At 40.0% G+C, this 23,969-nt stretch overlaps 1 protein-coding gene and 1 non-coding gene across 2 annotated transcripts in view; both read left to right on the forward strand.

The window, feature by feature from the left end:
- Window positions 1–1,352: 1,352 nt before the first annotated feature.
- TNFRSF11B (TNF receptor superfamily member 11b) overlaps window positions 1,353–23,969 on the forward strand; it is a 29,598-nt gene continuing 6,981 nt past the window's right edge. Inside the window, exons 1-2 of the mRNA XM_040262013.1 lie at window positions 1,353–1,592; window positions 20,063–20,432. Coding sequence (XP_040117947.1) covers window positions 1,563–1,592; window positions 20,063–20,432 — 400 coding nt within the window. The 5' untranslated portion in view covers window positions 1,353–1,562. The remainder of the gene's footprint in view (window positions 1,593–20,062; window positions 20,433–23,969) is intronic.
- Window positions 9,040–9,178, forward strand: LOC120879172. Its single transcript, XR_005724736.1, has one exon. It is a non-coding gene; the product is annotated as a small nucleolar RNA SNORA42/SNORA80 family (small nucleolar RNA).

Consider the following 23,969-nt stretch of genomic DNA (forward strand, 5'->3'; position numbering starts at 1 on the left):
GGGGCAGGGCTGGAGTTAAACCATTTGGTCAGTATGCACCGACCTTTGTTCACTCACTAGTTCACTTAAGAAACCATCATGCTGTGGAGAGAGAAAGCTGAGTAAGACACTCTGTCTTCTGTAATTCACAGTTGGAGTTGAAGAGCTGAACTTGTTCCCTCTAAATATTTTCTACTCTGTCTATGGATCCACTTTGACCTTCTGGTGGAAAGATGTTGGTTTGAAAGCGCAGATACTCTGATCCCTGCTGGTAATGCTTGCTCCTGAGGGCCACTTTTTATTGCATGGGATAGTTTGAGAGTGAGAGAATCACCTTCATCTCCCTCTCCATGAACTCTGGAGAAAAGCAGAAACTGACCTTCTCAGGAGAGGAGAACTGAGCACGTGGCCCTCATGGGGAGGCTGGCTTTGCAGTGATTTTTCTTTTTTTTTTTTTCCCCAGCTTCTGTAAGTGAAGAGCTCTGGTGGCAGCCTAAAAACAAATCAGCAAACTGCAGGACCTCAGAAGGGGTCTACTCTTTAGAAGTCATGGGGTCCAACTCTCACAAAAGCAGCTGGTGGGAGTGGATGGGGGAGCCAAGAATCCTTTAGGCAGAGCCAACCTTCCACCAAAAGTTTGGGGGCAACGGAAAGACCTGGAAGAGGCAACTTCAGAAGTTCAGTAGGTACCAAAAACCTTTGGATGATGATGGTGTTGATAAAGACGATCAGTTCAGTTCAGTATAGTGGCAAATCCTACGGTGGTGTTTTTTCTGCCCTAGGCAAGAAGTTTGTCCTCTGCTGATTCTCTCTGGCTGAAACTACCCCAGGCAATAAAAAGTGAGTGGGAAAAGGCATCGGCTTTCGAACCAGACATAAGTTAGAGAAGTTTCTTCTCCATCTGTGCAACCTTGGAGATTAATGACTGCAAACTCCAAGAAGAGCCTCTGAGCGCAGCTCGTGAATGAGAATACTTGTTATTGGGGATCTCAGAACCCCTGAGAAGCGGGTCAGACGAGAGTGGGGTGTAGTGTCTGGGGCGCACTGCAGGCTGCGCCGAGATCTTGGCTGGATCCTACGCTCAGGGTGGAGGAGCCCAGCAAAGCGACTGCCCAGCGTGCGCCCAGTCCTCCCACCACTGGTCGCGGCTGCCAGGAGGCCGGCCGCTGGCGGGAAGGGGCCAGGAAACCTCAGAGCCGCACGGAGACAGCAGCTGCCTTGTTCTGCAGCTTTTTTTTTTTTTCGCCTCCCAGGGGCCAGACATCCCCGCCCCACCCCCTACTCCCACCGCTCGTGCCACTTCTTTCCGCCCTGGCGCTGAAAGTGTTAACCCTGGAGCGTTTCGCACCTCCCCTCCCGTCCCCCCCACCCCCAACTCCCCGCCCGACTCCCGCCCAAGGTTCCTAAAAAAGAAAGGTGCAAAGTTTGGTCCAGATAGGGAATGAATGATCAAAGCCAAGCCGATACTTCCTGTTGCCGGGACACTATATATAAAGTGATGAGTGCACGGGCAGCCGAGACGCACCGTAGCGCTCGCCCCGCAGCCACCGCCTCTGAGCGCCTGAGGTTTCCTGGGGACCACAATGAACAAGTTGCTGTGCTGCGCGCTCGTGGTAAGTTCCTGGCCCGGGACGCCGGCAGCGGTGCTCTGGGCGCCCGCGGAGGCTCCTCGCCTTCTGGTCTCCCGACCTGGCCGCCTGTTGATGGGGAGAAAGCTCAACTTGCTCCCTTTCCCAGGAGAGATCTGGGGTCAGGTTGGAACAGGAGACCTCTTTCAAGCTGATTCTGCTTCTCCTAGGGTGTCCCTTTACTCTGGAAAGTTCCTGCTGAGTTTATGAAGAAGAGCTCTGGACCATCTTTATTGGAATGATTTTTTATCCATTTTATTTATTGGCTTTCTTCATCTCAGATGGCTCCATACCATCTTTGCTTAACTTGGGCATCCTTATTATTAATTATTATTAGTGGTAATAATAGTATCAAAGTAATTTGGGAGATTATTCTTAATGCTAAGAATAATAATTCTTAAAACTACTGTAATTAGAATAAAGTTTGGATGCAGTGAATATGACATCATTAGGCTTATTTGCCACTTAAGCAAATATTATAGGAAATTTTGAATAATTGGCACCAGAGAAAAGATCATACATACACACATATTTCTTATTGTGCAATTTAACATTTTAATCATATTTTATTATTAAAATGGGACATTTCAATCTAATGTGGAAAATACTGGTGAGATAACGTTAATTAGGTTATAAAATAGATTTAAATAATTGAGGTTCTGCACTCAATAGAGCTAAAAGTTATTTTAAATTTGGAAAAAGAAAGGAAATTTGGAAAAGAAAGGAATGTCTGTAATTTTTAGATTCTTTTACTTAAATTTACATTTTGAACAATCAAGTTAATAAGATTTCTATGTAGATTATTCTATGACCAATGATTTATTTCCTTTATGTCAGTAAAATGTAGACTGCATTGAGATATGAATCAGACATTCATGAAAGGACAGGAAAATCCATATTTAAGCCGCATATGTGTTTTGAAAGTTGTTGCAGTAACTGCTTGCATGTGAAGGTCCAACCCACTGAGAGTGAATGGAAGCCTAGGAAGTCCTCCAATTAGATCTTGGGATACACACACATAAATAAGTAAATAAACAGCAGTCACTAAAGGAAAGGTAGGTTGATAAGAGGTCACACTTCAGCAAGCTCATCTTCTGTATAGGTACTGTGTGTACATATATGTGTATATATGTATTTGTATTTATGTGGGTATATATTATATATATAACTTCACTAATATGGAGAACTTTTAAAAAAGTGAACCCTTCTTTAAAAAGGACACATATAAAGAACTGCACAAATCATAAGAACCTAATTAAGTTTCCCAAAGTGAATACTGGTAAGCCAGCACCCAGCTCAGACACCATCACATTACCAGGACCCCAGAAACTTCCTGGCCTTTGTCCCTATCACCATGACAGTCGCGGCCAGAGGAATCAACATTCTGACTTATAATGCCATCCATGAGTAAATGAACTTTATGTACTTTTTTTGTGTCTAGCTGCTATCACTTAAGGTTCTACTGTGAGATCATCACCAGTATTGGATGTACAAATGCCCATCCATTTTCAGTGCTGTATAATATTCCATTGCATGGCTACACCACAAGTGATTTAATCATTATAGGTTTTGGCTAGTATAAATAATTCTGCTATAATATAGGGACACTTTTATTCTTCCTAGCCTTTTGTATGCTGTCAAAGATTTGATTAATAATAAACATATTATCAGTAACTTTTAAATTTCAGAATTTCCAATAAATAATATGTATACCTAATAATGGGCTTCCCTGGTGGCTCAGATGGTAAAGAATCTGCGTGCAATGCAGGAGACCTGGTTTTGATCCCTGGGTCAGGAAGATCCCCTGGAGAAGGGAATGCCTACCCCCTCACTCCAGTATTCTAAGTGTTCTAAAATAATAAGTAGACAAATGTTTTGATATTTGGTCTGTATAAGGATGTAGATATGTATGTAGATAATACTAACTGCAGATGTTACAGCATTATCAAAAAAGATACCTTTTATTGTGTCTTGAACCTAGTAAATACTTCAAATAGGAATGTGCTCCCTTTCCCTTCTGTAGCTTCTGAGATTGATTTTATTTTATAAATAAGTGATAAAAGATACTTTGCAGTTACATATGAAGAGTCCAGATGCCCTTTCATAAACACCAAGAGGTAGTGCTAAGAACTGGAAGCATTACAGCTATTTAGTCCTTTGTACCAGGCAGGCCACTGGATACTAGACATAGGATGGAAAACATGGGCACCATTTCTGTCCTCATGGACCGCACGGCAAAATTGAGAAAGCAGGTATTGGAATGTCTAAATGAGAATAACAAAAGGGGAAGTACGAGGTGACTTGGGAATATAAAAGATCCTGCCTTCCAAGACCTTATAAAGGCAGCTGCTGTGCAGTGGTTATGAGTTTGGTTATTTGGGGTCGAAATTCAAAATTCAAATACCAGTATTTTACTTGATAAAAGATGGTGGGCAATTTATATCTCTCTTGTGTTTTAGTTTTCTATAAAATAGAGATAATAATATGCACACATGCAAGATAGCCACACAAAATATAGAGTTCCTATTCCACTAACACTAGCTTCTAGTCAACATTCTAGACCCAAGTGAATTATGTAAACAAAGTGCTGATGATGCTCAGAGATGGGGGAGAGATGGCCACCAACTATTACTTTGCAGGAGCAATAGAATGTTTATTATTCTCATTATACACTCCAAATGTTTCATGTTTAGAGATAAAATCAAGGCATCCTGAATTTAAGAAGTGGAAGAAGATAAAATTGTGAGGCAAACTAGAATTCTAGATTCTTTTTGTGACAGCAGAGGATATGCTGGTAGACAAGCACTGAGAGGGTGTGGTCATGAGGACTAATGCCATAGTCATGGGCTTTCTGAAATGCTCACTCATGTAGTTAGAGACCTGCTCTGCAAGGTGAAGTGGTTATATCACCACGTCATTTCTTTCATGGTTGCTCAAGGAACCTCCTGATGCTTTGGGAACATCCTAGTCGAGTCTTAGATTTTCACTGGTGGCTGGAACTTCCCATCAGGGAGCTCCAGAACTAGCCACTGGCCTTCTCAAAGCTAAGGTCTAAATTAATGTTAAGATACTAGGACTTGGGGTGGGGGATGGGGTGAAGCATTTGGAGGTAGTGAAATGTTTTTTTTTTTTCAGGACAACTGCCTGATACATTGGTCCTCCTTATGTTTATTTTTGTTTCCTTGCCCTCCCCCAGTGGTTGAGTGTATCTGTCTAGCCTTCTTGTTTGTTTGTTTAAGAGAATGATAACTCTAAAGTTTCTAGGAGAATCTAACATACACTCCGCAGCAGTCCTGTACTTCTGTCTCCAGCAACCTCTCTGGCCTCTATCACCCATGAACTCTCAGCACAATTCCTAATTTCTATCTGGCCTTTAACTGTACTTCTTATTCCTAATTTCAATCTGGCCTTTAATTTTATTTCTTAGGTTAAAACCACAGTTGTCAGATACCATTGGTCAGGGAAGAAGGCGTTCTGTGACAGATGTTTTATCTACATAGTTTAGAAGGAGAGGTATTGCAGAGTCTCTCAAAGGGGCGCTAAACATACTCAGATATTCTTGTCCTCCTATCCACTCACTTGCCAGCTGGGTCTTGCTCTAAGCAACCCTCAGCCTCCCTGCCTGCATGTTCCCTTTCCATGAAGGCTTTTTGTGAGAAGCATTACCTTCAGTATCTCATTGACCAGAAGTACTTCATTCAACCTGAGTCTTTTCTTTGAAGCCCAAGAGAAAAAGGATGGTGAACTATATTGCAGAGAAAGAGTACTTTTATTAAAAAAAAATTATGTTTACATTCTTCAAAGTCTTGCCTAATGATGCCTGGCTGCCCCTGATGTTGTTACTATGGAGCAGAGATGCCAACATTATCGGTGTACCTGTGTATCTTACCTTGTGGAGCAGTAGTTCTCCATCAGATCAGACTTCTTCCATGCGTTATTAAATAAATCCTTTGTAACAACTCCCTCGGAGAAGGCAATGACGCCCCACTCCAGTACTCTTGCATGGAAAATCCCATGGATGGAGGAGCCTCGTAGGCTGCAGTCCATGGGGTCGTGAAGAGTCAGACACGACTGAGCAACTTCACTTTCACTTTGCACTTTCATGCATTGGAGAAGGAAATGGCAACCCACTCCAGTGTTCTTGCCTGGAGGATCCCAGGGACAGAGGAGCTTGGTGGGCTGCCGTCTCTGGGGTCGCACAGAGTCGGACACGACTGAAGTAACTTAGCAGCAGCAGCAACAACTCCCTGGCTCTCCTGAAATGAATTTGAGAGTGCTTATATTTTTACCTACATACAGAATTTTTTTCAAGTAAATATACTGGCATAACTATACCATGAAGGAGAAATAAAAAGAAAATGATTTATAATGAAATAAGCTTCACTAGAAGATTTAATGAAGTAATGATATATTAGCATCTTTATGTAGAACTGTCATGAACAGGCCATGAGAAACAGACAAGAGCACATGGGGTTCAAAACCATGATTGGTGTTGGCTTTGGGCTGCGATTTTTTGAAGTGGTGAACAAATCTCACTAAAGTTTTAAACAAAATACAACCCTCTTTCAGGCTTCCCAGATAGCACTAGTGGTAAAGAACCCGCCTGCCAATGCAGGAGACTAAGAGACGCAGGTTCGATCCCTGGGTTGGGAAGATCCCCTGGAGGAGGGCATGGCAACCCACTCTAGTATTCTTACCTGGAGAATCCCCATGGATAGAGGAGCCTGGCAAAGTACAGTCCATAGGGTGGCAAAGAGTCGTACATGACTGAAGTGACTTAGCATGCATGCATGCACAACCCCTCTATCAAATTTTATGTTGTTAAATTCCTTGAAAATCAATAGGCATAAAAATCTTACAACACACACATAGGTCTGTCTACATATGTGTGTGTGTGTGTATATATATACATATATATATGTGTGTGTGTGTGTGTGTGTGTGCTCAGTTGCTCAGTTGTGTGTGACCTCTTGGACTTTAGCCCACCAGGCTCCTCTGTCCATGGAATTTTCCAGGCAAGAGTACTGGAATGGGTTGCCATTTCATACTTCAGAGGATCTTCTTGACCCAGGGATCAAATCCACTCTTCTTGCTTCTCCTGCATGGACAGGTGGACTCTTTACCACTGTCCCACCTGGGAAGCCCATATGTGTGCAAACACACACACACACACACACATATCTATATATATACATGTGTGTTCATATTATATACACAAATGTGTATATATACATGTGTTTGTGTGTGTGTGTATATATAATGATAAATATATATTTTTTAAGCTTAGATCACTTATACCATCATCAGTAGGACATTTGAAAGTGTGTGTGGGATTTCCCTGGTGGTCTGGTGGTGAAGACTCTGTGCTTCTAACACAGGGGTTGAAAGTTCAGTCCCTGATCGGGGAACTAAGATCCCATATGCCAAATGGCACGGCCAAGAAAAAGAAAGTGTGTGAAACATGGGATTATTCTTGGTCAGTGGGTCATCTAGCAGCACACAGAAACTGTGACAAGAGAAAATCCCACACAAATTTCCAGAACTTCTAGGGGATGGCACGACCCCTGTGGTAAACAAAATATGAACTCTTTGCAAACAGATTTTTTTCCAATTCATATTTATAGCCTCCAGGTCTCCACAGTGCCTGACACTAAATGTGTGTTTGCTGAGTCAAAGGAGCTACGACGAGATTTGCTGGGATGTTTGTATAATGTACCAGCAGTTTCCATGGATATTCCAACAAAATGTAGCTTACTGTCAGAGATTTCACATTCTCATGTCAGCTTTGATCTCTTTCAAAATATAAATATAACACCCTACCCACCTGACCAGTATTTTTCCTACTTATTTTTGTCCATTTCTACTGTGAAGGTACAATACCTTCATGGAGGTCCATTCTTAAGAGACCAACAACAATGAACCGACCCTAATATACCTAATATACTGTCCCTTGCAGGTGCTACCTAACCTTAGCTGAATCCCCTTTCTGACCTTCCCATCAATGTTCATTTTTTGGTTTGATAAATGTGATACATTCTTAAAATATCCCAATGGAGATGTCAAATAGGCATTTGGATTCAAAAAGTTCAGAGAAGCCTGGACTGGAGATCAGAAAATCTGGGTCATGAGCAGAGAATGGGTTTTGAAAGCCATAGGAAAGGAGGATTTCACAGGGCAAGAGAGGAGGGCAGGAGACAGCCCCAGAGTGCATTTCTGATACTGATAGGTTAAAAAAAAATGCACATATGAACAGTACTAGCAGCCATGTTTAGAAAAGAAAACAAAAATCAAAATAAAACTTCACAACCCACAAGAGCAGGAACTAGTCAATCGGAAATCCTAGCAACATCTGTAAACTATCCATGCAAGAAGAAGGAGTGAGGTATAGCCAACTTGAAATACACATGGTATTTTTATGTGACATGTAATTAGTTTTAGGAACTCACTACCACAGAATATTTATTTTGGGGTAACTAGCATAGAAAGTCTAAAAAAAGAATTCTTTTAGACAGTTGTAAGGGATAAGAATAGTGTTACAACACATTAGGTAAGAAGCTGTGGGGTACCCACTCCCTCTCACATTTACCTGGCCTTGCTAAATGAATGTTCCAAAGGCCAGAACAGTCTACAGACACACTAAAATGGTTTCTTTCAACTACAAGGTGACATAACTTCCCAGGTGCTTGTGTAGTTTTTTTCAACCCCAGTTTCTCAGAAGCACCTGAATCAGCCAGACCATAAATGGATAGAGGATACAGGAGGAAATGCAATGTCATTTCTGGAGCCCTTCTAAAAAAGTAATGTGCTCCCAAAAGTTCTGATTTATTACTTTCCTATTGAGATTTTTTTTTAAATCCTCCTCTTTTTATCATAGTTTTAATACGGTGAAAAACATTAATTTCCTCGAAGCATCTTCTATAAAATTAAAAAGAGAAGCCTTAGGATTCTTCACCTCCATTTAGTCTGTACCTTGGAAGCATTTTCTATAACAGCGTCTTAAATAATCAACTGTAAAACAGAAAAATCAGTGTCAAGATGAATATAGATTTAAAAGACAGTAATTCATCTAAGCTTTGTGACTGCCTTTGGTAAATTCAATCTTCTTCTCTGGTCTTTGATCCCTAAACCTCTATTGCCATGTAATATTACTTTCTTGTTAAAAATGTATTTTATTCTTAGAAAATATGGATATCAAGGTCCTATTCTTAAATTCCCTCTGGCATCCATACCACCATCATCACCACCAACAAAAGTAATTTAGGAAGTCATCTGTGAGGTGTAATGATAGTAAGACCTCCACAACAGCAGTCAAGAAGCAAGAGATCTTATTCCTCAGTTTTGCCTTAGACTCTGAGGTCCAGCCTGTGACTTCATTTCTCTGGGTCTTACTTTGCTCACCTTTAAAATAGATGTGTTGTACCAGATGATATCTGGAAGGGCTGCTATAATTTTACGCTTTTGGCTTATCCCCCTGGGCCTCTTCATAGTGTCCCATGCCAGAGCAAACCCGGCCTGAACCATTGCCTGGCCTCTACCAGTAGGCTGCAGACACTGAAGCGGGTTGCACAGTAGAGAAAAAAAAAAAAAAATTTACACTTTTGTCATTAAAAATAAATTAAAATGTAATAAAATGTAAAAAAATGTAATAAAAATGTAATAAAATAAATTTATTACATATTGATACTATTTAATATGCCAGACATACAAAAAGCAAAAGGACTTAGTTATCTATGAAAAAAAGCATACTGAAGAAAATTTTTAAAAATCTACTTTGTTGCAATTGTCAAAGTTCCTCAACTGGTTTCATTGATAAGAAATTCTGTTTAAGTCAAGGAGATCAAAAGAGGAAGCAGCTTTTTGAAATGTCACCTACTTTTAAGAAGTAAGACTTCTGTGTTTTAGGTTCAGATTATTCTTTTAAGCTAAAAACTATTTTTAAAGAAAAAAATTGGAAACCAGACCTTTTTGTCTTTAGCTAGCACAGAAGCCGTTAATGTGCATATTTTCATATCCTACTTAGAAGCCCTATTCCCTCAGGACTTACTAAAGAGATGTAATTATGGTCACTAGCAATCTCTTTAGCCTCTTTGAGCAGTTTTTTTTTGAATTTGTATTCACAAGGAAGCATTTCACCTTCTGGTGAAATAAGCGTGTTAATGGGTAGGTTGGCATGACCATTAATACTGTGGTGGAATACTACTATATTGGGCTTCCCTGATGGCTAGATGGTAAAGAATCTACCTGGAATGGGGGAGTCCTGGGTTCGATTCCTGGGTCAGGAAGATGCCCTGGAGAATGAAAACTACATGGGCTGAGAGACAGAATCCTCTGTTCCCACACTCTATTTCCTATCTCTTCATAGCAGTAAGTGAAAGTGAAGTCGCTCAGTCGTGTCCGACTCTTTGCAACCCCATGGACTGTAGCCTATCAGGCTCCTCCGTCCAAGGGATTTTCCAGGCAAGGGTGCTGGAGTGGATTGCCATTTCCTTCTCCAGGGAATCTTCCTGACCCAGGAATCAAACCCGGGTCTCCCACATTGCAGACAGACACTTTACCGTGGGAGCTGTCAGGGAAGCCCAACTAATATCTAGTAAAAGGGGAAAAAATCAATGAGATTGTGCTAAAATAATGGGTCAACTAGAAAGTATGAGTGATGTTTACTGAACAATGATGTAGCTATTCCTGCTGTTTGTAAGCCTTCTCCGTGGTCCTGCCTTCCAGAAACACGGTAAGATTGTACCTTCCAGCTTTCTCTGGTGAGGAAGGAGGTGGATATGATCATTCTGGCAGATTTGTGAGTCTAAATAATACAAGTCAGTTCTACATTAGAGCACCTCATTGCCTGTATATGACTCCCAACATTTTCTTTCCCAGCAAACCAACCTTGTTCCAGATATTAATTTTTATAAGATCCTAGGTCCTGGACAGAGGACAATGCTAACAGCCTTCATTTTCACAAAAACCTTCTGATGCAGAGACTGGAATCTGTTTTACAGGCAAGGAAACCAAGGTTCAGAGAAGTGAAGTAATTTTCCCTAAGGTGATCTAGCTGAGGATTTTTTTTTTTTTTCTGTCTAATAGGAGCTGAAATCTAGCAGTGGAGTCCAGTGAAAAATACCCGTAAAGCAGAAGAAAACCTCTGAGTTCCTTCAACCAGAGTTCTTTTCTCTGCTGGAGATATAAATGTCCTGGGATGGGACTCAGAGTCATATCCTTGGGCAAAGTGATCCCAATGGATTTTTTAAATGCTTTTTTCACCTCCTCCTTCAGCTAGAGGAGGCCTATGAATAATAATAGCATAGTATATTATAATATCATATACTAGCTCTGTGACCTTTTGTGTTTTTTTTCTTTCCTGATGAAATTAAATATCCCAGCTTCCTTACTGGACTTGAGTTCTAAGTCCAGACCGTTTAGGATAGAGAACATGAAGCAAACACTTTATAGTTTAGCTCCTTATTAGAAAGAGCAATCCTAGGGAAGCAGGGGTTAGCAAAAGAGTAAGCAAAAAAGGAAGACAAATTTAAGGGGGTGCATGACTGACTGAGAAGCTGCTGTTTTGTGTAAAGTGCAACTGACTGCTCAGTCTCACAGGACCATCTTCTAGAGAAGTTGTGTGAACTACTGCATTTCAGGACAGAAGAGCGAGGAATTTATTCACCAGGATAAATGATGTAAATGATAGATAGATAGATGCATAAATATAGGATGAGGCATGGATGGCTGTATGGACAGATGGACAAAATATAGATCTTCCAGAATTTTACTTGGTGTCATAGGTGATCACTTAAATGCCTGCCTCCTTCCTAACACTGCAGGTCCCTAGTGAGAAGAGTCAATTGTTAAAGGCTTAGGTTCAGACAGGATTAGATTTGAATCCTATCTTGAATGTATACTAGCTCTGTGACTTTTGAGCAATCACTCAACTTCTCTGAGGCTGTTTCTTTATCTACAAAATGGGGATAATACTGTCACTTCAGAGATGACTGGAGTGGTGGATGACAAGTGAAGTATACAGCTTACTATGTAATGATATTATAATATACTATGCTATTATTATTCATATCATCTAGTACTTCCAAGAGGATATTTCACATTGTTGTAGGCACATGATAAACATCTACATGTTTGAGTCACATCCTGTTTTATTCTACTTCCATTTCTAGTTTCTATTTCATTTCCTAACCACCATGGCTGTTCTTTTCTAAATTTCTCTCTCCAGATGCCCTTAACCATATATTGATAGGGCTTCAATCTAAATCATCACCAACCAGATTAATTCATAAGATGATGTGAACAAGGTATTATCTTCAAGGAAAAGTAGAAATGAAATGGGAAGTAATAATTGATGTTCAAAAATATCAACATACTAAAATGTATTGCCAATTCTGAGTCCAAAGTGCCAGGGACTTTGTAGCTGGAAAATTCTGAACTAGGGATGTCGCCCTTGTGCTTATCTGGTGGGCTTGAATGGATATAATTATAAGGAAAATTGTGGCCAGCTCTGTTGTTGAGTTGAAATTTTCAAAATGGATGTTATATCCCAAATCTGGTGATTATGGCCCAGCAGGCAAAGAATTCGCCTGCAATGCAGGAGACACAGGAGACATGAATTCGATCTCTGGGTCAGGAAGATCCTGTGGAGAATTAAATGGCAACCCACTCCAGTATTCTTGCCTGAAAAATCCCATGGACAGAGGAGCCTGATGGGCTACAGTCCAGGAGATTGCAAAGAGTTGGACACAGTTGAGTGAACGACTAAACAAATAAGCAAAGAGAAGAAACATTAAGATCTGAGATTCAAAATGCGGGAGATGTCCACACATCTGCCTTGGAAAGTTTGACGTGTTTACTTGCATCACAAGTTCTTAGAGATTTTTCTCATTTATTTGTTAATCTAGCAAATGTTAATTATCTGTAAAACTCTGAAGCAGCAAAAGCATCAGAAGCAAATCTTTTCTGACAATTCTGGTAGATTCCAGACATAAACAAGGTACTGCTAATTAATTCTAAAAGCCTCCAAACAAACAACTAAAGGGAAAGTTCTTGAAAGGAACAACAACAAAACGCATTTAAAGTTAAGTTGTACCTAGAGACAGTTCTTCAGCCTCAAGGGAAGCAAAGAGTGTAAAATCTGGCCCAGCGATTCATCTAATAAATCATAATTGTTCCTGTTTCCTTTCTCCTGCTTATGTAGCAAAAGCTGTTGGCAGCACATAAGTTCCTAATAGATGGATAGATTTAATGCATTTGCTCTGCATCCTTACCTAGAGACCTCATCCTGGCTGTTCTGGAAATGATTAAGCAGTGGCAGACCCTCAGGTAGAGAAATGGCAGCAGCAGATAAACCTCTCAAATGAGCCACCTGTTTTTCCCACATTTACCTTCAAAATAGAAGCTAAATACAAGCAGAACGATCCATGCAAAATGCCAAGCAAAATGAAAGATGCTTAGGAAAAAAAAACAAAAAACTTCCTTTAGGCAAATTTTGTTATCACTATCATTTTACAGATGAGAAAGTTACAGATTTTGTGCTTGTCCTTGAAAATGCATCCTTTACCTGGAGGCTCTGTATCTGTCTATAGAATCACCAGCAATCCTAATTATACATAGTCAGTATTCAATATCTTCTGGATTGAATAAAATATATATTGAATACTTGCTGTATAAGACACCATGAAAAAAGCAGTGAAAGTGTCAGTCACTCAATCATGTCCAACTCTTTGTGATTCCATGGACTGTAGCCTGCCAGGCTCCTCTGTCCATGGGATTCTCCAGACAAGAATACTGGAGTGGGTAGCCATTCCCTTCTCTAGGGTACTTTCTGATCCAGGGATTGAATCCAGGTCTACTGCATTACAGACTGATTCTTTACCCTCTGAGCTACCAGGGAAGCCCTAAGACACTATGCATGCTGCTTGCTAAGTCACTTCAGTCGTGTCTGGCTCTTTCCAACTGTAACCCACAGGCTTCTCTGTCCATGGGGTTCTCTAGGCAAGAATAATGGAGTGGTGGCCATGCCCTCCTCTAGGGGATCTTCCCGACCCAGGGGTTGAGCCCACATCTCTTACAACTCCTGCATTGGCGGGCAGGTTCTTTACCACTGGCGCCACCTGGGAAGCCTGCAAGATACCATGCTAAACATTTAAGGTATATGGAAACAAATCCTTTTCTATCTGGGCCCTTTAAGCAAATCTGTGGAACTGCCTTTCGACCAAATCAGTGATACAATTTGGGAAGATACTTGAACTGATTTTAAAAACGAGTCAGAGATGCTTTTTCTGGAGACAACTTAAGAATAGGATAAATAACTGACTGTGGCACATTTTAGCTTTGTGACTTCCTACTGAACAAGAGACTTCCAAATGTCTCCAAAAATGAATCTGATTCAAAATGTTCCCTATTTCCCACCTCCTGTGTAATTAGCATATGTAGTCATGACTCATTCTTGTCTGGAATCTTATTCTTTACCAAGTTTATTTGTGTCCCTTTACTCAATTGAAAACAATTGTATAGGAATAGATGAAATAAGAATTATCTCTTTTTAGAGCTAAGATAATGGCCAAGGGTTATTAAGCTGGTGGTTGAACTGAATTTGGAACTCTAATTTGCAGGTTCCCAGCAAAGAGATCTGGTTAGTTCATATCAATCTAATGGATCTAAACGCTGTACATTTTTCATATCTTATTATTCATCATCCATTTAGCATTTTTCTTGAAACTTTCCATAATATCCCTACAGTTTTTTCCCTTCTTTTTTTCCATCTTATCTTGCAAATGTTTGTAAAGTCCCAAGGTTATATTTTAATATTTTTTTGTTTATGTATAAAATCTTGGGTAATGCCATCCTACTTTTCTGTTTCTGGAACCATTTATGTGCTCATAACCTTGTGCTAAGTCACTTCAGTCGTGTCCAACTCTTTGCAATCCTATGGATTGTAGCCCACCAGGCTCCTCTGCCCATGGGATTCTCTAGGCAAGAATACTGGAGAGGGTTGTCATGCCCTCCTCCAGGGGATCTTCCTGACCCAGGGATTGAACTTTCATCTCTTTAAACCTGTGTCTTTAGCTGCATTTCTATCCTGAATACTGGATAAATATTTAAGTGTCTACTCGACATCACCACTTGAGTCTCATTGTTGGAAGACCCAGAACCAAATTCATTGTCTTCCTCCATAACTGCTTCTCTCTTCTGCTGTCAGTAATTAACAGAAACACCACATACCTAAGAGTCATAATTCACGGGCATGTCCTCCTTTACTCTTTCTAGTACTTCCCTCCATGGGCAATCAGCTAACATATAATATTTATCTTTTCTCTCCTCCTTACTGCTACCTAATTTCAGCTTCTCATTTCTGATCTGTTTCTCTATTGAGTCTTTTCTTGATCCTTTTTTTCCTCTGTTTTCCCTCTCATTGTTTTGCAGTGATTTGTGACTTTTTACACCAACAGAGGCTTTTGGATGAATTCTCCTAGGAAACAGAAACATTAACTTACTCGGCTCTATTGCTTAGCAATATTTCCTGAGCATAGTAATTGGTTCAATAAGTGTTTGCTGAATGAATGAATAAATAAATAATTTAAGGATTGGAGGAAATAGGGAAGAGGCCACTATACCATGTGTATGCTTAATAGTTCAGTCGTGTCCGACTCTGCTATCCCATGGACTGCGGCCCTCCAGGCTTTTCTGTTCATGGGATTCTCCAGGCAAGAATACTAGAGTGGGCTGCCATGCCCTCCCCCAGGGGATCTTCCCAGCCCAGGGATTGAACCCAGATCTCCCACATCGTAGGTGAATTCTTTACTGTCTGAGCCTCCAGGGAAGCCCCATTATACCATAAGACTATAGAAAGTTAAATAAGCTAACCTTCATAGCAAAAGAGGTTTTTTTTTTTTTTAATAAGCTTTGTAGTTTATACTACAAGAGATCTTTAGGAAACTCACTGTGGTATATATCCTGAATGTTTCTTTTCTTGGCTACGATGAACTGTAAAATATCATGGTTTCCAAATTGACCAGAATTTTAGCTAACTCTGGTAGTCCTCAAATAGTTCTTTGTGGCAAAGATCATGACGAGGGATCACAAAAGGAACTCCCAAACCAAGTAGTTATTTCAAGCTTTGTGTGGGCTCCTTTTAATGAATTTTCCATAAACGGAAACCCACTGGGTCACTCGTGGTTCTTCATACCAGAGAGCAAGCGCAGTAGCAGGGGATTGACTGCATTGCATCATGCAAAAATAAACTTGATGGAGGAAGTATATTCCTATATCCTTTAAGAAGAAGCAGATACCGGTAGTCAGCTATACTGAAATCACGTGTCACCTAAGAAATTTCCATATCAGTTACCTTGAACAGGTGCTAGTCTTAGCACAAAGAAAGAAATATCATCCGTTCATCTGGACTTCAGGAAGGCATTGGGTGATCTCACTTCTGTGATCTCCTAACATTATGCTCTTGAGTCTGAATGAAAAACTAGCATGTTAGGGCTATGTAATGTTTTGGATTTGGTCGAAATATACTATTCTATGGCACATGCTCTGGGTTTTAATTCTGCTTCCACTAATTACTGTGACCTGGGATGGTTCCTCATTTACTTTTGTACTTTTGTAGCTGGTGGACAGATATAGAATGGAAAGAGGAAGCAAGAAAAAATGGAGAGAAAATTCCATTTTAATGTTTCTTTATCATTATCACATGTAACATAGACAGCCAGTGGAAATTTGCTGTATGACACAGAGAGCTCAACCCAGTGCTCTGTGACAACATAGAGGGGTGGGATGGGGAGGGCGATGGGAGGGAGGTTCAGGAGGGAGGGGTCATATGTATATCTGTGGCTGATTCATGTTGATGAACAGCAGAAAAAAACACAATATTGTAAATCAATTATCCTCTAATTTAAAAAAAAAGTTAAGCATGAAAAAGCAGCTTCTTTTATAGGAAACTATAATATAGGACACTCTTATACAGGACACTTCAGGCTTCTGCAGAGTCACCTATGCACGAGTCCTAGCTTTTGTAGATATTTATCAGTGTTTATGCACTTCACACAGAAATTACTTTTGTACTCTTCTTAGACTTTAAATGCTATCAGCTGGCAAAGGACACAGAGCCAGTGTTAAGATGGACTGTCCTCCTTTTCATTGCTTTTCCAGAAAATGCAGAAGAAAGTGAGAGAGGGGATTGAGATGAAGAGGTTTATTAATTTTGCCAATCCTCTGTCAAGAATTGGTTCCAGAAATTCCATGCGGGGATTGAGGCTAACCAGAGATGGAGAGCTAAGCATCCAGTTTTGGCCACACAGAATTCTGTCTCTTTACCAAAGTGGAAAATTTTCAAATAAATCACAGAGGCCCCATAGAATTTGCTGAAAACAAGTCTGCAGTTCCTTAAGGCTTTCCGATTTTTAAAAATATATATGATAATTCCATGCGGTAGCCTAGGGGAAATGATTTTCACTATTATAATTGCTCTCTAATCCTTAAGTCAACCTAATTTATTATTATTTTTTCTCTGTGGATTCATTTCACCTCAGCTTCGCTGTATTTTGAAGAAATGGCAACTAATTTCTTAAGCATGGTTTCAGAAAACCAACAGCGTCATGTCCAATTGCCTAGAAAAATACAAATTGCATCAGTATTCTTGGTCAGATCTTGTATTTGTGTGGCTGCTTCTAGTGAGGAACACATGCACCATCTGTGGGGTTTTCCCATTTCATCCTCATCACTTCTTGGTAAGAGAGAAAAGAGTCAGCTAATGGGTAAATGAGCTGCGCTGTCATGGGAAGGGCAGGCTGATGGGAAATCAGGCAAGGTTAAGTTTCAGGACTGCCAGCCCTACCAGGATGGGGCTCACTCAGCCGCAGTAAGCAAGACAAATATGTCCCTCTGGACCTCTGAGCTGGCCCTCTTGAGAAAACAGAACCCTCAAAAGTGGCTTTTCAGGAAATTGAAAGTGAACATCAAGACAGAGAAAAAAATAAAAACATTTCTCATTGCTTTCATGCATCTTTGCAAGTTGCATCAGGAATACTTCATTCCCTGGTGTTGAAGACATTAGAAATATTTGAGCTAAACCCACACAAAGGGCCTTTAAAAAATATAGTACAATATTATTAGAATGACCAAGTAGCAACAAAGTTAGTTCATCTTGCTTCATTTCCTTCAAAAGATTGATCATTGTCTTCTCGCTAGACTGTGAGCAGTCTGAAGAGCATCCTTGTTTTGTGGGTCACCATATGCTAAGACTTTCTAGAATACTTGGTACACAGTGGGTGGTCAAGAGACATATGTTAAATGAATAGATTTCTGAAAGATACAGACCAAAACAGAGCTTTCACTCATTACTAGTCCATTTCTTTCTCCTACTGTTGACCCACTTTATCTGAGCCAATAAAAAGCCCCAGGGGAATTCAAGAATATCCTTTTCCCCAAAACCATTGGGTCATGAGAGTGTCTTGAAAATATCACGGCAGCCCCAATTTTCCACTGTAGTCTATCTTTTGTAGGTTAGGGGTCCTTTACATTATAGCACTCTGAAAACTGCTCTCAGTTAAAAGGTCTGTGGCCCTAGGTAAGATATTTATTCTTCAGTTCTGGTTTATCAGCTCATATTAGGTCCAAATAGCCTTGTTGCTAGTCGTACCCCAATAAGAAATGAGGGCATGTGTTTATGCATGCTCAGTTGTGTCCCACTCTTTACAACCCCAGGCTCCTCTGTCCATGGAATTTTCCAGGCAAGAATAGTCGAATGGCTTGCCATTTCCTTCTCCAGGGGATCTTTCCAACCCAGGGATCGAACCCACATCTCTTGCATCTCCTGTATTGGCAGGTGGATTCTATTGCTTATTAAAATGCCCAAATGCTTATAAAAAAGGCCTGTCTTTAAGAAATCTATTCATTTAACATATGTCTCTTGACCACCCACCTCTGTCATTCCTCATTCAAAAAGGACTGCTGTTTTCCTACTTGGCACACTTTCCCCCAGGTCAAAGGGTTTCTGTGAGATTTGCTGAGTTCTGCAAAGAAGAGAGCTTAGAAAACATTATTGTGTTTGGCCTGTCACTTCCCAAAAGCCTGAAAATAGTCAGTGTTGATCCCTGTACCAAAAACAAACAATAAAAGCCAAACAAACAACTCCTACACAGAAACAACACTTTTTCTTTTAATTAGTGTGAAGAACTACTTCAGTGTTCCCTTGAAGACCTTTTGAGATCTAGAATACAAGATAGAATACTCATTCGGAGCCACCTTCCAAGCAGGATTCTGGCCCACCAAACTGTCTCTCTACTATGCACACATCTCTTCGGCCATAATGGATAGAAACTTTTGAAACCCTGCCTGCTCCCTCAAGTTTTCCCCAATTATCCTTAAGAGAGGTGATCATTTCATTTTCTGGACATCACTCACCTATAAGATTCAAGATTGCACTGATATTCTGGAGGAAAAATCAGCCTTAAAATTTTAATACTTTTCCAGCATATTACCAGCTGCACAAAGATTACATCTTCTCATCAGCATATTTCTGGTAAGCATGCAGTACATATCTGCTGCATGAGTGAATGAATGACCAGAGTGAGTATAATCACCAACTGTTTACATACCTGTGAAATCATTACATCTTAGAACAGGAAAACTAAAAGAAAAATATCTGGTCTTAAATATACTACTGTGACCACCACCCAATATAAAGATTGTAATTTCTCCACCTTCCCCTCCATATTTCCAATCTTTTACTTGCTCACTTTTTTACAACAGTCATCTTCTAACACATAATTTATGTAGAATTTGTTATTAAAATAAAGTCCATAAGCAGAGTTTGTTGACTATTTTATTCACTGCTGTATCCCAGATACCCAGAACAGAGCCTGGTACATAACTATCAACAAGTGAATAAGTGAAATAATATTTATTGTGTATGGGTTCTACAGATGGGAATCATTGCAGGACATTTTAAAATCCTCAGTCCCAACTTCACATCTGTAGAATCAGAATTTTTAGGAATATAAATTCCAGGAATCTACATTTTTATCAAGGAGTCTAGGGATCCTGGTAGAGCTATCCTGAGAATCTAGTTCATCCAACTCACTAGTTCACCCAACTCACTAATCTAATAATTATCCTAAAACCCAGGGAGATAAAGTATTACTCAAGGCACACAGGCTATTTAGCTGTGCACCTAAGTGTAATAATTTCTACTCTGATGAGCTTTCCACTGCAGCTATCTATGAGCTATGTTTTCCTAATATACTTTGCTGGTACTGCCATCATGGTCTTGGAGATTAATCTACTTAGAGGCAAGAGTTATGGCTTCTGAACATGTTTTCTGTGGCCCTAGCTCTGTAGGCAGGAAGAGCACGAGGTTCCAGGTAGCAAAGGACTCTGAGGTTAATGATGCTTTTGCACAGAATCACTCCATTTCCATGCTAACATACCACTATTTCCCTTTCTTCTTCTAGTTCCTAGACATCTCCATTAAATGGACTACCCAGGAAACCTTTCCTCCAAAGTACCTTCATTATGACCCCGAGAGCTCTCGTCAGCTGATGTGTGACAAATGTCCTCCTGGCACCTTCCTGAAACAGCCCTGCACGGCAAGGCGGAAGACTGTGTGTGCCCCTTGTCCCGACCACTACTACACGGACACCTGGCACACCAGTGACGAGTGTCTGTACTGCAGCCCAGTGTGCAAGGAACTGCAGTACGTCAAGCAGGAGTGCAGTCGCACCCATAACCGCGTGTGTGAGTGTGAGGAGGGGCGCTATCTGGAGCTGGAGTTCTGCTTGAAGCACAGGAGCTGTCCCCCTGGGTTTGGAGTGCTACACCCGGGTATGTACCAGCCAAGTTCATTAACATCGCACAGAGTCAGGTAGTGGGGGAAGTTTAAGGGAACAAGTTGGTCCTGATGACATTACAGAATAGCAAATTACAAAGGTAATGGAATCTGCTAGGTATGTACTATGTGTCTGGATGGCTGCCAAAGAACCATTCCTCAGAGGAGCACTTTGCCACGATGGGCCAATTTAGTGACAAATCTCAAATGCAGCAAATCACTCTCTAATGAGATGCATGATGGATTGCTCTTTCTTAAAGGGACACACTCTTCATTGCACCATTCATAGCTGATCTATATGTCTGTGTTTCACTTTGGCATGGACAGCCTCAGAGTGCAGTGCTTTTGGACAAACGTCAGAAATGTTAATTGATATCAAGAGAGTAATTATGCTAATATTAATGAGGCTCTGGCGTGCAAACAGTGAGTAGTTATAATTAATTATATAAAAAGTGAGAATGGCTAGGGGAACTGCAGCTCATTATTAAAAATGAAGCTAGTTCTTCCTTTGGCAGGGGAGTTGAGTGTCTGGGAGGATAACAGCCATAGCAGCATCTCTTCTGTGAAGCTGATTCTTTATCTTAGACAAAACAGACTGGCAAGCCAAGAGTAAGTACTTGTCTACAAACAAAGTACTTTCTCTTTTTGCATTTTGAAGAACAGAGATTAAGGCCAGTTTGCACTGAATTTTTTAAAGCTGCAACCCACCTTTTTTTTTTTTTGCTACATTCATGAAGTTTCAGTATAGTCTGCATGTTCTTCTGGCCTGGAAAAATTAAGAGTATTCACTCACTTTTCTGGAGAAAGCAGTATGGGTATAGATTCCAATTATTCAATTTGAAGCAGTGTTTCTCAGTCTCAGCACTACTAACTTTGGGGGCTGAATAATTCTTTTTGTGGGCAGCAGTCCTGTGCATTGTACCATGTTCAGCAGCAGCCCTGGTCTTTAGCCACTAAAATAGTACTCTTTCCACTAAAGTGTCCCCTGGATGGCCAAATCACCCCTAGTTGACAACCGTGGGTTTAGAGGATGTGAATTACTTATAACTATTTTGACTTTCAGAAGTTGCAATATAGAGTCTGAATTATTATCAACATTTTAGGTTTCTGGAGAAGGAAATGGCAACCCACTCCAGTATTCTTGCCTGGAAAATCCCATGGACCGAAGAGCCTGGTAGGCTACAGTCCATGGGGTCACAAAGAGTCGGACACGAATTAAATATATTCAAAAACTGAACTATTAAGTGTCCTAAGTTGTGAATTTTATAAAACTAGTCATAGAAGGTGCAAATTGCATGACAGTTCTTTAAAATGCTTCTAGTATAAGTCTTTGAGGGAGAAATTGGTTACACCTCCTAATTTTTACTGGATGACAATTTGGGACTCCAAAGCTAACCCAAGTTGTAGAGGGAGAAGCCCATCCAACAGAAACAAATGCATTTAATTCAATTCAGTAATTTATATATGTAGGAAAATTCATTAAGCAGGGCATTGCAGTTTGGAAACTAGAAAGTTTTGAAAAATAATGGAAATAGTAAGAATTTTACTCATATAGCATGAAAATCTGTTTGTAGAATGAAGTAAGCAGGCAACAGAAGTCTTAGCACAAAGGTACACAGAGGTTTATTTATTTTCTCACCTCTCTCTCCCTAAAATATAAAAGGTTTCCAGACCAAAGGGAAGGCAAGATTCTTCAATTTTAGTCTAAAGAGTATTTAATATTCATTCTCTGTTGTTTTGAAGTCAGATTGCCTCCTCTTCAGATTTTACAGCTAACCCTTGAACAACATGACATAGGTTTGAACCTCGCAGGTCTACTTCTATGCAAACTTTTTCCAATAATACTACAGTAATACCTGATCCCAGTTGCATGAATCTGTGAACGCAGAACTCTGGCTATAGAAGGCTGACTATAAAGTTATAATGGGATTTTCCAGTGCAAGGAGGTTGGGTCCTCTAACCCACCATTGTTCAAGGATCAACTGTAGTTAGTTCTATTAGCTGTATAATTCTTATATAATTGTTTATGCTTAGCATGGTGAATTCTCAACTGAAAAGCAAAATTCCTCTTGCCATTCTGTTTCATGTTTTGCCTGCCAGATTATATTTTGGGTGTTTCTCTTGACATTAATAAGGCAAAATCATTTACTTAGATGCATACATCCTTTTATAAGAAGTTCTATCAATCATGAGAGAGGGAAGTCATTTTCAGAAAGGTCATTACATAAAGCCTCCACATATATTAAGAAACTTTACTTCTATAATTCTTGGATTCCTCTTGGTAAGGAACTTTAAAGGCTAAATTACCTGGAAGAATGTCCTGTGCCTATGACCTTCTCATTGGAATGCAGAAGAACACCCAAGCCATCAACACGTATGTGAAGAATGACAAGATTCTTCTTTGTGCAGTTGACAAAGGGAGATTTGGGTCCAGATGTCTAAGACCATTTATTCCCAGAATATTCACAATAAAATAATACCATGCAGTCCATGCCCAAATACCTCTGCTTATGATACTGTAGAATTTGGTATGGGGTTGGATCCCCTTTAAGGAGAGGAGTGTAGAAAGAAAGTACTAAAAAAAAAAAGAGAAACCTCTTTGTAAGGTGGTTCCTAAGATGATGTCACTGCAACCCTCTTATTAACATGTTAAAATTTCATGCTTGTCTCCCCTTTTCTTTTTTTCTGCCATCCTTTTGTCATTTTTACTGGTCAATGCATCATCAAACCCTTTAGAAAAGAAAGAAGCCAGAGGTGAAAATAAAACCAAATTCACTGTGCTCTTTTTCCCTTTTTTGGTAGAGATGGGAGGTTAAAAGTTTTAATAAATGAAGTTTATTAACTTTCTTTAACTTTTGTTTGTCTCTCTAGTATTTGGTGTCTTGTGTCAGCCAGAATTGCCCTGTAAAAGCTACATTTGAACACTAGAGTCTAAATCTGTTCAACTAGCTTACACTAGATGGAGGTATTTTCATATGCAAATACACTATAATGTATGATCTACTCAGGCATAGAGTCAAGGGTTTTAAAGATGTTTATTTTTAATAGCATCTTGGGTTGTTGACTGGTTCAAGTTTTCCTGCCAATGATTTCCCCAAATTTATCAAGTATCTTTCCACCATGAAAGAAAATGCCCTTTCAGTCACCCTTGCCTGAACTTTTAACGACTGTGCCCTTTTTAAACTCAACCGTTTAAGCAAATGGTATATCATCTTCCATTTATTATGTAACTGCAGGCTTACGCTTGAGTCCACAGTTAACTTTATTGCCACCTTCAAAAGCTTATTATAATGTTGTAAATTTTTACTTCTTGGGGTTAGCACACTTACGAATTGCTTCACAATTAGGATTCAGGAATGAAAGAAATTCCGTAGGAAGCGATTGGGATTTAACGATGTGGCATACCACGGGTACTGATTTCAAAGAATGATATTACAGCGGTTACACAGCAGTTATCTTCATGATTTTCCAGGGATAATTGTGTGGAGAATATGGCTGACAACACGATCTTCCTGACAACTTCAGCACAAGCA

Source organism: Oryx dammah, unplaced genomic scaffold (genome assembly GCF_014754425.2).
Source record: "Oryx dammah isolate SB20612 unplaced genomic scaffold, SCBI_Odam_1.1 HiC_scaffold_19, whole genome shotgun sequence".
In the NCBI taxonomy this organism is placed as follows: domain Eukaryota; kingdom Metazoa; phylum Chordata; class Mammalia; order Artiodactyla; family Bovidae; genus Oryx; species Oryx dammah.